Below are 14266 nucleotides of genomic sequence, written 5' to 3'. Positions count from 1 at the left end.
TCATGGTGATCATTTCATAATAAATTTGCATATCTTAAATTAATATACATAAACCATACTTCAGTTTTTAAAATTACCTGTTAAATTTGAGATATGTGATTTTGTATATATAACTATGTATAACATTTATTACAGTATATAATAATGTATATAATAGTCATATATAATAATGAATACACTCACTTAGGATAATTAGAATTATCAGTACTATTTAATTTCATTTTTTCTCTCCCCCTAACATTCTACTGAGCCTGTATATTTTAATTTACATAAATTTAATGTACTTACAAGGCAGTTTTCTATAACTATCAACATGGTTGGGAGAGGCTTCCTGATTCTTGGGTTGTATTGTTATTGGACCTCTGATTTAGGAAATAAACAATGTGGACTTTTTTTTATTTAATTTTTTTTTATTATACCTTCTTTCAGACCATGGGTTATTCTTTTGAAAAATAGAAAACTATATGTAAGACATAGATTTTGAGTCTCAGTTTCATTTGATAGGTCTTGTTTAATTTTTGTTCCAGATTTTGCTAAAAGTTTTCCTATTAGGCTTGAAGTTTTTTGTTATAAGTTTTCATATCTGTGTCATATGTGTATTCACACAAACATGCCTTTCCCTTTGTTATTCTATAGAGAGAAATTAGGAGATGATGCATCTGAGGCTGCTGAATAAATACAATATTACTAGATGTTTCTATATTATTTAATAAGTATTTATTTGAAGAGTTGTGTTCCTTAAGTTTGTGTAAGGATTAACTTCCACATCTGTACTTTCTTAATAGAATTCTTAGTAGGGATAGCTATGATTATATGGATTAATCATTATCCATGGTGGGGGTAGTATCTTCATTTTATTCCTCTGTCACTCTCTCATGCCAAATGCATGTTTCCCTGGCACACTGAATGCTCAATGTGATTAGCTACTGTTACTTTCCATTTAGCAAGAGGAGAACATTTTCAGTTCTGCCTCCATTAGAAACTGATCCTCATATACCAATTTAATGAATCCTTCTGTAGGAAGTGCATGGATGGGCCTTTGTTCCAACTGGGGGAAAAATATTGGGTTTTGAAACTCTGCTGGAAATGGTCTTCTTCTCAGTCTTCTGGTGACAAGATTATGATCATAGCTCAGTACTTGAGATGAACAAAAGAAAACTCCAATTGATAAATAGTATCACTGGTTAACTAAGAACTGTGCTAGAAGAGATGGTTGAGACATGGTCCTCATCCTAAAGAAGCTTCCATTCTATTGTGAGAGGTACAGCGAAAGTGAGAGTCGTTCAGTCATGTCAGACTCTTTGTGACCCCATGGATTGTATAGGCCATGGAATTCTCCAGACCAGAATACTGGAGTGGGTAGGATCTTCCAACCCAGGGATTGAACCCAGGTCTCCCACATTGCAGGTGGATTCTTTACCAGCTGAGCCACAAGGGAAGCCCAAGAATACTAGAGTGGGTAGCCTATCCCTTCTCCAGTGGATCTTCCTGACCCAGGAATTGAACCTGGAGGTCTCACACTTAACCAAATAATTAACATATGTGTGAAGAGAACTGTAATAGAGAGATGAACAAAATGACAACCTGACACACACATGAGATGATTAATTCTGCCTGGGCAGCAATCAGAGGAGCAATCAAATAAACAAAAATCCAGTTCACTATTGCAGGAAATAAAAGGGCAAAAATATTGTGAGGAAAAGAAAAAAAAAAGATCAGCAGCAGGAACAGTAGTAAATGGAACATAAACTAGTTTCTGGAAATCTGATGGAAGAGCTGAGTTCTGAAAAATGAATATGAATATAGGCAAATACATTCCCAGGTGGAGAATTCAGCATTTCAAATTTGTTTAGATGTGAAAATGCTCACTCTGATCCATGAAATATAAATTTTCCACCATGACTTGTCTTAGGGTGCATGCTTGGAGTGTTGGAGGTGAAGTTAAAGACTAAGAATGGCCTCCTAAGCCATACTGTTGCTTTTAATATTTGTCTTATGGGTAATTCAGAGGTGCAGAAAAATGGTATGGTCATATTTATGTTTTAGAAAGAAAACTGGGAACAGAATAGGGAACTGAGGCCAAGAAAACAGTTGGGCATAATTTGTTCCTGCCAGCTAAATGTAAAACTTGTTTGTTGATTCTGGAATAAGGTTAAGGCAGAGGAGGAAATAAAAAGAAAGAAGGAAAAGAAGAAAGTTAAAAAGGGAGGACAGAGAGAACTCTCTGGAGTAGTTTATATTCATCAATAGTAGGAGTGAGGAAGTAAAGCTTCTGTTTATCTTATAGGGCTCTATGGCATCCCAAGCCGGGAAACAGGAACTACCTACTGGATACTGTCTCCTGGTTTTCTGACACCTTTCTTTATCTGTCTCTTATATCTGATAAATATATTGTCGATAAATTTTAACTTTTTTTTTTTTCTATTTACTTGGCTGTGCTGGGTCTTAGTTTCGGCATGCAGGATCTTTAGTCACAGCATGCAAAAGCTCTAAGATGCAGCAGGTGGGATCTAGTTCCTTGCCCACCTGCATTGGAAGTGGGAGTCTTAGCCACTGCACCACCAGGAAGTTCCTAAATTTTTATTTGAAACCTTTTTTTATCATTCTAGCTATCATTACCAACACTGGTTTCCAGTTAAAACCCTTAGCACCTAAATGAAATCCTGAAAGTCTTATTTTCCCTCTCCTTTTAGAATGGAGCCCATAGACAATCCTCCAAAAGCTCTGCTTTTATCATTACAAGTCCTGCTCACAGCTTAATTTGGAAGGGCAAAAGTCAAATTCTCAAAATAAATTTTAAGACTCCCTCCTACTTCGGGCTTCCCTGGTGGCTCAGAGGTCAAAGCGTCTGCCTGCAATGCCTACTTACCATATGATTACTCTCATTTCCTGCCTTTGGTCATAGTTTTTCTCCCATAAATTCCTTTGGAATCTTCACTCCTTCCTCTACACATATCAGAATCCTTTTAACCCTTCAAATTATTCAAAGTTCAGCTCAAACTATTTTTTTTACACTCTTTTTGCTGGGTAAGGAAAAGCTACACTTTAGTTTTGTCCCAGGGTATGAAACTTCACTGTCAAAGTCCTCATTTTTCTACCTATATTATTAACCTGAATGTTTGGCAAGTTCTCAAAAATAGTTCAACAGTCTGATAACTCGAAGATGTGAATGTATTTAGTTCAATTTGACCCATATCTATTGTACACCTACCTTGTATAGGGATTATGTTAACAATTCTAAGGATGTCAGTGTTACAGGAGAAATATGTCAAATGCCTGCTCTCAAGGAGAACAGATTTACTCATTAGAGGACTATTTCTACTTCACCTATATGATTAGTAATTTGTGATTTTTCAAATAAGATTCTCTCCTTTCATTGAGTTGGTGAGTTCTTTAAGTAGATGAAATTGTGATGGAAGTTATATACGTGTGTTTAAATGGCACACATTTCACCTTTCAGAGCAAGAATCCAGTCTCAGTAGATATAGAAATGCAATCTAATCTTCAGTGTTAGACTATGTATTTAATTTTGATTGAGTATATTGTTAATTCCGGAGAAGGCAATGGCACCCCACTCCAGTACTCTTGCCTGGAAAATCCCATGGATGGAGGAGCCTGGTAGGCTGCGGTCCATGGAGTCACTAAGAGTCGGACACGACTGAGCAACTTCACTTTCAATTTTCACTTTCGTGCATTGGAGAAGGAATGGCAACCCACTCCAGTGTTCTTGCCTGGAGAATCCCAGGGACGGGGGAGCCTGGTGGGCTGCTGTCTATGGGGTCGCACAGAGTCGGACATGACTGAAGTGACTTACCTTACCTTACCTCTTGTTAATTATTCCATATGTCTTAGTGTATTTGGGGTGCTTCCCCAGTGGCTTAGTGGTAAAGAATCTGCCTGCAATGCAGAAGACACAGGAGATGTAGGTTTGCTCCCTGGGTCAGGAAGATCCCCTGGAGGAGGAAATGACAACCCACTCCAGTGTTCTTGCCTGGAGAATCCCATGGATGGGGGAGCCTGGCAGGCTACAGTCATTGGGGTTACAAAGAGTCAGACATGGCTGAGCAACTAAGCACACACACATTAGTGTATTTAGACTGCTATACCACAGACTGGGTAGCTTGTAAACAATAGAATTTTATTTCTCACAGTCCTGGAGGGGGGAAGTTCAAGACCAGGGTCCCAGCATTGTTGGGATCTTCTTCCAGGTTGCAGGCTGCCAGCTTCTCATGTGTTTTCACATGACGGAAGGAGTAAGGGAATTCTCTTGAACCCCTTGGGCATGAATCTCATAATCTCATTTGTGAGGGGTTCTGCCCTCATTACATCCCAAAGGTCCCACCTCCTAATACCATCACACTGGGGATTAGGATGTCAACATAAATATTGGGGGAAAACATAAACATTCAGGCCATGGTACCACATATATTAGAACAATTGCCTTCCTCAGCAGCTAGAAGTTTGGGAAACTATAGGGCATCCTTTTTCCACACCATCCTTATACAAGTATCTGCAATGTTTTAAGATTTTTCTGCTAGTAGTTTTAAAGTAAAGCAAAAGTAATTTCTTTCAATTATTTCACCTGACAGGAAAATTTAACAAATGAATTATGAACAGGGATAGTTAGAAGTGGGGTGCCTAAGGGGGACTGTCTGTAAGGAAGCAGGCAAGCCTGATAAAAATTTAAGACTAAATGTATAGTCATGTTACCCCTGACATTTACACCAAGAACCATCGGCGTCTAGTACTTTAAGCATAAATTATAAGGAAATTAGTTGCAAGAAATCAATTCCATTAGACAGGAAACACAGCTTTCCAAATTATGTGAATTTTATCCCAGAGGCACTTGAATATCACAGGGAAAAATAAAAGATTAAGCCTCACAAGAAAGTAAAAGTACCCTCTGTTATAATCTTTGGCCAATACGTTCTAATTCTTCTTTTTCATATCTTTAAATACAGAATCCCCTTCACCTCCAACTGAGTTTAGAAAATTCATTAAGTTCTGATGCTGATGTCACTGTCTCAATCCTGACCATGAACAACTGGTACAATTTTAGCTTGTTGCTGTGCCAGGAAGACTGGAACATCACCGACTTCCTCCTCCTTACCCAGAATAATTCCAAGTTCCACCTGGGCTCTATCATCAACATCACCATCAACCTCTCCTCCACTGAGGACCTCTTGAGCTTCCTGCAGGTCCAGCTGGAGAGCATTAAGAACAGTACACCCACAATGGTGATGTTTGGCTGCGACATGGAAAGTATCCGGCGGATTTTCGAAATTACCACCCAGTTTAGGGTAATGCTCCCTGAACTTCGTTGGGTACTGGGGGATTCCCAGAATGTTGAGAAACTGAGGACAGAAGGTCTGCCCTTAGGGCTGATTGCTCATGGAAAAACAACACAGTCTGTCTTTGAGTACTATGTACAAGATGCCATGGAACTGGTTGCAAGAGCTGTAGCCACCGCCACCATGATCCAGCCAGAACTTGCTCTCATTCCCAGCACAGTGAACTGCATGGATGTGGAAACTGCAAATCTCACGTCAGGACAATATTTATCAAGGTAGGATGCAAGGCCTGCATTATATCCCCATTCGTAGGACTGTGATAGAAAGTAAAATATTCCTGTAGTGGGGAACACTCAATCCTGTTTTTAAATCTGTGGCTTAGTCCCATACTAGCTGTGTGTTCTTGGCAAGTTTTTTTTTAAAAAACTCTGAATCTCTGTTTTCTAATTAGTAAACTAAGATAATATTGAATGTAGCTTAATACAATAAAGAGACCACAAAATTGTATACAAGAAGTTCCTAACACTGTGCTCAGCTGGTAGTAAATGCACAACAAATGTTTCCATCCCTGCTCACTCTTTCCTGGATCAACAGACTTGGACAAATCTCTCTAAGTCTTTTTAGAAAAAAAAATTTAGTCAAGGAGGAGATAGACTTTTCTCTCTACTCCCAGGTTATGATGCATTAGAGAGAATAGAGAAGGGGTTAAAGACATAGACCCAGGAGCCAGACTCTCTGAGCTTGAATTTTAGCTCTGTGACCTACTATCTGCATGACTTGATCAAGTGGTTTAACTTCTCTGAGCCTTAGTTTTCTATGTCCTATACCCACTGATGTAAAAAAGATATAATAATAGATCCTGCTAGCCATGGAGGAGTTAATGGTGGATAGATAGTTGATGATAAGTAAAAAGATAGATAGATAGACAGAACTAAGTTCTACAAGAGTAAAGTATGTGCATATATAATTTTATGTTATATATATGTGTATATATGTTATATATGTGTGTGTGTGTATATATATATATATACACACTTTTTAAAATTAGCCACCTTTCTTTCCAGTTCCTCAGTCTGGTTCAGAAGCTAGAATGAAAAAGCCTGTTTAAGTTAAAGAGTAATCCATCCTATAGACATGGTTTTCATGATCCCCAGAAAAAGAAGTCCTTAAAGGGTATTTTACAAGGGCCTAGAATTTTTTCAGAAAAGGACCACCTATGGTCAGAGAGGTCAAATCAGAGAATTATTGCTGTTTCAGAAGTGAAGGCTTAGCTATAGTCTGATCCCATTTTCAGGAAGTCTTCTTATAACAGGATCATCTGACTATGTTGACGAGCACAAGGCAATCTCACAGTGTCTTGCCTTTTAAAAGACAGGAACATTTGAGGAAAGGTCAGAAGGTCCCAAGCATTTTACATTTAATTTCACATTAAGCATCTACTATGTTCAAAGCAACATGCTAAATGTCATACATGTGGCATAGTTTAAGCACAGCCTAGCTTCCCTGGTGGCTCAGTCAGCAAAGAGTCTGCCTGCAATGTGGGAGACTTGGGTTCAATCCCTGGGTTGGGAAGATCCCCTGGAGAAGGAAATGGCAACCCAATGCAGCATTCTGGCCTGGAGAATCCCATAAACAGAGGAGCATGGTGGGCTACAGTCCATGGGGTCACAAAGAGTCAGACATGACTGAGTGACTAACACTTTCAATTTCACCCTAAAGAAGGTTGTTAATAAAATAAAATAATTTAAAATTCACTTATTAGTAATCTATTAATGATAAAACTAAATGTTCTATCATCATCTGAACTTTCCACTTTTCCTATAATGTATTTGAATTGCCTCAAGATTAAAGTCTATGTGTGTTTTATTTTATAGCCACTATCCAGATTTAATCTACTGTTTTGGAACTAGCATGTAATTGAGGCTCAAGATTTTATCTTGGATAAGAAACATCCTCCTTCATAACAAAAACAAAAGCAAAGTCTTTAGCTATAATTTCAAATAGTCATCATTTTGGAAGGACAATCTTAAACAGTAGACAGAAAATCCACTTGTGAAAATTATATTAAGTTATTTAATGTCTTTCTGTCTCATATAAAATGGAGAGCACAAGAAAAATAATTCTGTTTGGAACCTAAAAATGTTTAGAAACTACAGAGAGAAATATTTGTTAACTTCAGTTGTATACATATCAGGGTTTCATTTTATCAAGATAAAATTGATCTTTCTGGCTCCTCAAATTTTAGTTTATCCAGTGGCACTTTGTACATGAAATTATGTGATGGTACTTTGCCCATTCCATCAGCATTATTTGTCTATGTGTCTGATTTCTGAACTAAAATATAAATTCTATTAAATGGAGACACTGTTATTCAATCCAGTTTAATGCCTAGTGTATAGAAGCTACCTAATAGACATTTACTGAAACTAACATAGAAGAAGAAATGGAGATTTTATATTTACACCTTACATGATCTGTTGCTCTAGAAGAATAATGAGTGGTTAATAGATAAATAAAATTTTGTCTAAATTAAAAACAGAGTTTTTAAACTTACCCAGGTACCATCTGGTTTTTTTCTTTTCCTTTTTTTTTTTTAAATAGAATGTTAGGTTAATGAATACCCTCTGACCTTGTGGCTATTTCCACATGTTTATTCCACAGACTTTGAAAATTGTAAAAGAAGACTGGGAAGTTAGGGAGCCTGGTAGCAATTCACAGTGTATATAGGTCAGCAACAATATTTTCATCTCCATGGATGTGTTTGAGAATGAACTCAAAGAACTTCGGGAAATATCCTTAGGACCTCTTATACTCCATGAGGAATAGAGTCAAAGAAAAAGTTTCCAAATGCTCAGGAAAGGGTCAAGGGAAGTGGGCAAAGCCCTGGAAGGAGTCTTTATAATGAATAACTGAAAAGCTGCCTTAAGCTATAAAACATCTGTGGATTTTTCATCATCTTATTTATTTTGTTTAATATAGTCTTTTAGAAAGTTCGTTATTCTCAGTCCATAAGTCACATCTGCATACAGTAATTTTCTTAATTGTTCCTAAATTTTGTGAGGCTGACCCTACTTCCTCACTGCATAATGAAAGTCATGAGCATAATGAGCCATGAATAGCAAGTGCCAGAGTTATGCAAGCTTTCATTTCTCACACAGTCATTTTCAGTTTAGGCTGACAGAATTGTTAACATTTTAAAATGTTAATGAAATCACCAAAAACATGACTTTTTCAGCATAGGCCTTTAGACTAGGAAAAAAATCATTTCTCGTGGCAGACTACACGGACATAATTACAGGTAAAAGGGATTTGATCCTTCCCGGGTCCCCACATGCCAGAGCAAACATCCATCATCACTAAATGTAGACAAAAACCACTTGGGGACCAAGTTCATATTGTGATCTTTAGCAATTTATTTGCAAGTTGTTTTTATTAAATGTAAATTACTTTGAAGCAATGATATCTGATATATTCTTTGGCAATAACTTCATCAACACATACGCAATACATGTGTGAAAGTGAAGTCACTCAGTTGTGTCCGACTCTTTGCAACCCTATGGACTGTAGCCTACCAGGTTCCTCTGTCCATGGGATTATCCAGGCAAGAATAATGGAGTGGATTGCCATTTTGTTTTCCAGGAGATCTTCCCAACCTAGGAATTGAACCTGGGTCTCCTGCATTGTAGGCAGACGCTTTACTGTCTGAGCCACCAGGGAAGTCAGTGATTATTTGTTGAGCTAGGGTGAGGCAGACAAAATAAAGGCTGTCTCCTGCCATTTTGGAGTGTACAGCTTAGTGCATGAGGTTGTAAAGTAAGTAAATGTATAAAACAAAGGGGTCCTTGATTCTTAAAAATAGAAACATATTCAGATACACAGGGAGGAAATAATAAACTCTTCTCAGAGAGTTGATGATGAGGAAAAAATACTGGAATTGGATCTTGATAAAAGAATAGAAGTATCTGGTTTGCAGCAGACTCACAGGCACAGGAAATGGCATTGCAAATTCATCAAGATCTGAAGAAATTTAGTACAGTTGGGACATCCATTGCCTATGAAAAGAATCTGACATGATTCTGGAAAAGTTGTTACATTGATAGCATGCCACACAGGACTTTTATGCTAAGGAGTTTGCATTTTGTATGCATACTGGATGTCACTTGAAAGCCAGAACATTAGCCATGACATATTTATAAAATCATCATCTTGTAACAAATTAACCAAATAAAGTATTATAGCATAAAAGCCTTACAAGTAATTTTTTGAAAACCATAAAGATATAAAAATCGCTTTTATTTCTCAAAATTGGTTTTAGCTTTGCCCACATTTACTCCCTTATCTCATTCTAAACACCAGTCTCACGAAAATGAAGAGGAGTCAAAGGACTTGCCTGCTGTTCCTAGAATTAGGATTTGCCCATGCTTATCTGAAGGCCCTGGGTGGTAATGAATCTAGCTTCCCAGAGAAAGAACCCCTTAAGTCACTCATAACCTGGTCAAAGGGAATTAGCCTTCCTTTAATAATTCCAAGAGCCTAGACATGGATTGATACCTTGTTCCCCTTGGCATAAGAAGTCCCTGACTCTTTAGTTAATTAATTGTCCTGAGAGCTATTCTACCTTCTCAGCAGGCTATGGAATCTTATCTTTCTTCTTTGAACAGCTTCTGCAGTTCAGTTCTGTATCAAGTGATTAATTCATTTGTTCATCCTCAAGCATATGTTGAAGCTTACTAATATTACGCTTGGACCTTGGTTAATGCTGGAGACACAAAGAATAGAAAATAGGGGCCCTGCTTCCGGGAAGCTTACGACCCCCTTCTTTTGTTCTTTGCCAAGAGACAATGTGCTCCTCCACTTATCCATGTTTTTTATCCATTTTCTTTGACCTAGCTGTTTGGTTGTTGTTATTGTTGTTTAGTAACTAAGTCATGTCCAACTCTTATGCAACTCTGTGGACTACAGCCTGCCAGGCTCCTCTGTCCATGGGATTTCCCAGACATGAATACTGGAGTGGGTTGCCATTTCCTTCTCCAGGGGATCTTCCTGACCCAGGGATTGAACCCATATCTCTTGATTGGCGTCACTGACCGCATGGATATAAGTTTGAGCAAACTCTAGGAGATAGTGAAGGACAGGGAAGGCTGGCATGCTGCTGTCTATGCGGTTGCAAAGAGTTGGACATGACTTCACGACTGAACAATTCTTTACCACTAGGGGGTTCTTTACCACAGAGCCACCAGGGAAGCCAGCTATTTGGTTATCATTCCTCACTGAGCCCACACTCATTCTACTAGTGATTATCTTCTGATATTACCTGGCATTGTTATGCCCTCCTCAGTTGTCCTTTAAAAATGGTTCTGTGTGCTAAAGAGACTCTTTCCCCTCCCAGGCTATGCTCATCTTTATTCTTATATGGTCAAGCAATACCAAGATTCACTGGCCTTTCACTAATTGTAAATGTTGATTTATTTATTGATTCTGCATGTATTAATCAGATTGTATTATGTGTTAGGTATTACAAGGCACTAGGAAGCTTCAGAAAAGAAGACTAAAACAAAATCCCCAATCAAAAGTCCCAAGGTATAAATTGATGATGGTCCCCATCTCATTACTGGATACTAGAAGGGTTCCATAAAACCTTGAGGTGGCACAATATAATTCTAATTTAGGGTATTCCTATTCACCTTTATAATAGTTTACTGGCATTATGACCCTGGCAAAACTATTTAATCTCTGGAAATTTTGACTTCCTTAATTATAAGGAATTCCTACATTGAAAAGTTAAGTGGTATGCCTAAGGTCATTCAGTTAGTACTTTAAAGGGGAAGATTTAAACTGTCTAGATCTAAGTTCCAGGCTCTTTCATAATTAATATTAACTTTCCTTAATTATGATCCCATTACCTTATAATTCATATTCTTTCAGACAAAAGCTATATAAATCAGGAGGTGTGGTTACCCCTGTATAAATGTTCTTGTCCTGAGGACCTCTACAGACTCAAACTAGCTAGCCTGTGTGTTTGAACATGTACTCAAAAGAAATGCAGTTGCACTGAACCTGGAAGCCAGGGGCTGGATGATGTTAACACTGGTTCCTTGGGTCCCCAAGGAGAACCCATTGCTGTGGGGTGATCTGCTGTGTCCAGCTGTTACTCCCAAGTTGACTTCCTCTGCAAGACTAACAGGGAGTCAATACTTCTAGAAAACATGTGCTTTGGTGAATCCTGAGGACCAACAGTTAAGGTCTGTGTTTCCAGATGTTTCCAGTAGGAACTCCTGTCACTGAACTAATTTGGCTAAAGCCATTGAATTTGCCCCTCCCTCTCTGTCACTTAAGTCATGGCAAGAGCTGAGTCAAAATTTTCTCTAAGTCACGAGGGCCTCAAATATAAGGTACAGTGAAAGATGTGTGTTTCCTCAAGACCCTGTTTTGAAGAATACAACTTAAATTTGCTTAATCTAGCTTCCCACAGGTTTTAAGCTGGAAATTTCCCAAATTAGGAGAGCTTCCAAGCTTTCATTTGCCTGACTGGAAATTGTGATCATATTCTTTGTTGACTTTTTACTTTGTATGTATCTACTATAAAATTTGGGAAAATGTCAAAAAAAAAAAAAATAGAGAGAGGGCAGTATTGCAGGGCTTCCCAGATATCTCAGTAGTAAAGAATCCGCCTGCCATTGCAGAAAATGCAGGAGAAACAGGTTCGATCCCTGGGTCAGAAAGATCCTCTGGAGTAGGAAATGGCAACCCACTCCAGCATTCTTGCCTGGAAAATTCCATGTACAGAGGAGCCTGGCAGGCTATAGTCCATGAGGTCACAAAGAGTTGGACACAAAAGCAACGGAGCACACTTGCATTGCAGGTGTTCTCTGAATTCCAGATCTTTACCAGGGCAACTTCAAACTCTAGTTCCTGTGACCTTTCAGATGGATTCTCGACCAATAAATACTATGTAGTGTCACATTGCCAGGGCTATGCTAAGGGGAGGGATATCAGCACATGGCCTGGTGCCAGAGCCAGATCTAGAGCCCTGGAAGGAATTAAGATGGGATATTACTCAAAGCAACGAGGAGACATCTAAGGGTTGGGCACAGGCCATAATTATGGAGAAGAGTCAAGGTTTATATCAAAAAATGAAGGGAAAGGAAAACAGCCTAAGAGTATGGAACAGATCTATCTTCCATGTAGGAGAAAAACAGGAAAAAAAAGTACCGGTTGCCAGTTGTGCCACATGAAAGCAGGAAAACAGAGAACTCTGTCTATGTGTCTAATTTTTTTGACGTAGTGATACCATCACATCACACACACGTAGCCCAAGAGGTGTATTAAAACATGACTCAAGCATAGATTAGCATCTTTCTCCTCTTGGGAAAAAAGTCAAGACGGACAAGGGCTCTACTTCTCCTCTAAGGTTTCGCTTATTGGAAAACCAGACCCCAGTGGTTTATGTATGTACTTATGTGTATGTAGATTTAGTATGTTATTAAATTGCTGTTTTCATTAGCTGATGGAAATCTATTTTAAAAGATGAGTTTTGTAAGCTGTTTTAAATAAGAATGTAATCAATGATTATAGTACGTGGGGCCCTCTGCTTTAAAGATTGAAATTTAGTAATTTCCAATTCCTATTAAATTCCTTATTATCAGAGAGCTTTGTCATAGAATTTATTTCTATTTTTGATACTCTCCATTGTTCGGGGGGAAATGTATTGGAATTTCAATGTTCTGAATAATCTATAAGCTACAAATATAAATACTTCCTGGCTGATTGAGCCCCATTCTTCTGGCAAAGTGAAGAAGTGCTCTTGAAGAGACACATGTCTGACTTGAGCAGAAGACATGTGTTTAATTGCATTTGCCCCACAAACATCACTGAGCACTTACTCTGGCCAGGCAATGTGTTATGGCCAAGATCCAAAGATGACTCAGTGTGATAGACTGTTAGATGAATACTGAAGTCTCTTTCAGCTGGACAGCCTGCAGTGTTATGAAGCAGAGCAGTGGGAAAGGGAGGATTTCTCCATTTCCCACAGCAACTGTATGGAAGAGACTGCTCTCAGAAGGTGGAGAATGTCAAAATCCATGCCTTCAAGGATCTTACAGTCTAAAACCTCAAAGATGGAGTTAATCAGCTGCTAAATATTTATACATTAGGATATCAAGGAGGATTTCAGGGGACAGTTAAGGAGTTATTTTATAAGTAGCTCAAAAAAATCATCTACATTTAATGTTTAATGCCCCACATATAGAGAATAAAAGCAAAGCGATATGCTGTGACAGAATTGGACCAAGGGTAAGCTCCATGGCTAAGATGGCAAATTCATGTTATTGTAACATAGAGGCAGAGACAGATAGCACAGGGGTCTCATTCAGTGAAAGAGGCCACAAAGTAAAAGCCGAACTTAGTAGCTGGCCATACAAATTGACAAAGATTCTCAAGGGCGATTAAAAATAAGGAAGAGATGGTTAAAGTGATGTTGAAAAATAAAGGGAAGTAAAGAGATAGGTTTCAGAGGTGGAAGGGAGCCTAGCATGGAAACAACAATAAAAACAGTTAAATTAACTAGGGGTGGTCAAGAGCTAATTTAAGACATGATCTCTTTCCTAACAGGATGGAATATTGATATTTCCTTCATACAAAGTCCACCAAAAGGAGAGAGAGGTGAAGAAGATAAAGAGAGGGGAAGACAAAGTTCAGAAAAATAAAGTAGAGAATGAACATTAAAGGATAAGGAGAGAACCATAGATAAACCCACATACTGGAAACTATAAGAATACTGGAGGAAAGGGAAATAATCTAGAAGCTGCAGAAGAGAGGCACAATGAGAGTAATTTAGGGAGTAAAAGGCATTATGAAAAAGTCTAAGAATTAAGAAAAACTACACACATGGATTAAAGTACAAACATAGACTATGTGTAGCTAATAATTCATACAACATGAGGTCTACGGAGGTTGTAAAAACAATCAGTTTTTTA

General features: G+C 38.2%; 1 protein-coding gene across 1 annotated transcript in view; it reads left to right on the top strand.

Moving 5' to 3' along the window:
• Positions 1 to 14266, top strand: part of GRIN3A (glutamate receptor, ionotropic, N-methyl-D-aspartate 3A) — a 205903-nt gene that overhangs the window by 58787 nt on the left and 132850 nt on the right. The window contains exon 3 of the mRNA XM_010844835.1: positions 4962 to 5566. Within this exon, the coding sequence (XP_010843137.1) occupies positions 4962 to 5566 (605 nt within the window). The remainder of the gene's footprint in view (positions 1 to 4961; positions 5567 to 14266) is intronic.

Source organism: Bison bison, unplaced genomic scaffold, assembly GCF_000754665.1.
Source record: "Bison bison bison isolate TAMUID 2011002044 unplaced genomic scaffold, Bison_UMD1.0 scf7180017864209, whole genome shotgun sequence".
Taxonomy (NCBI): domain Eukaryota; kingdom Metazoa; phylum Chordata; class Mammalia; order Artiodactyla; family Bovidae; genus Bison; species Bison bison.
The sequence above is the reverse complement of the archived record's forward strand: the minus strand, read 5'-3'. Positions and strand labels throughout refer to the sequence as shown.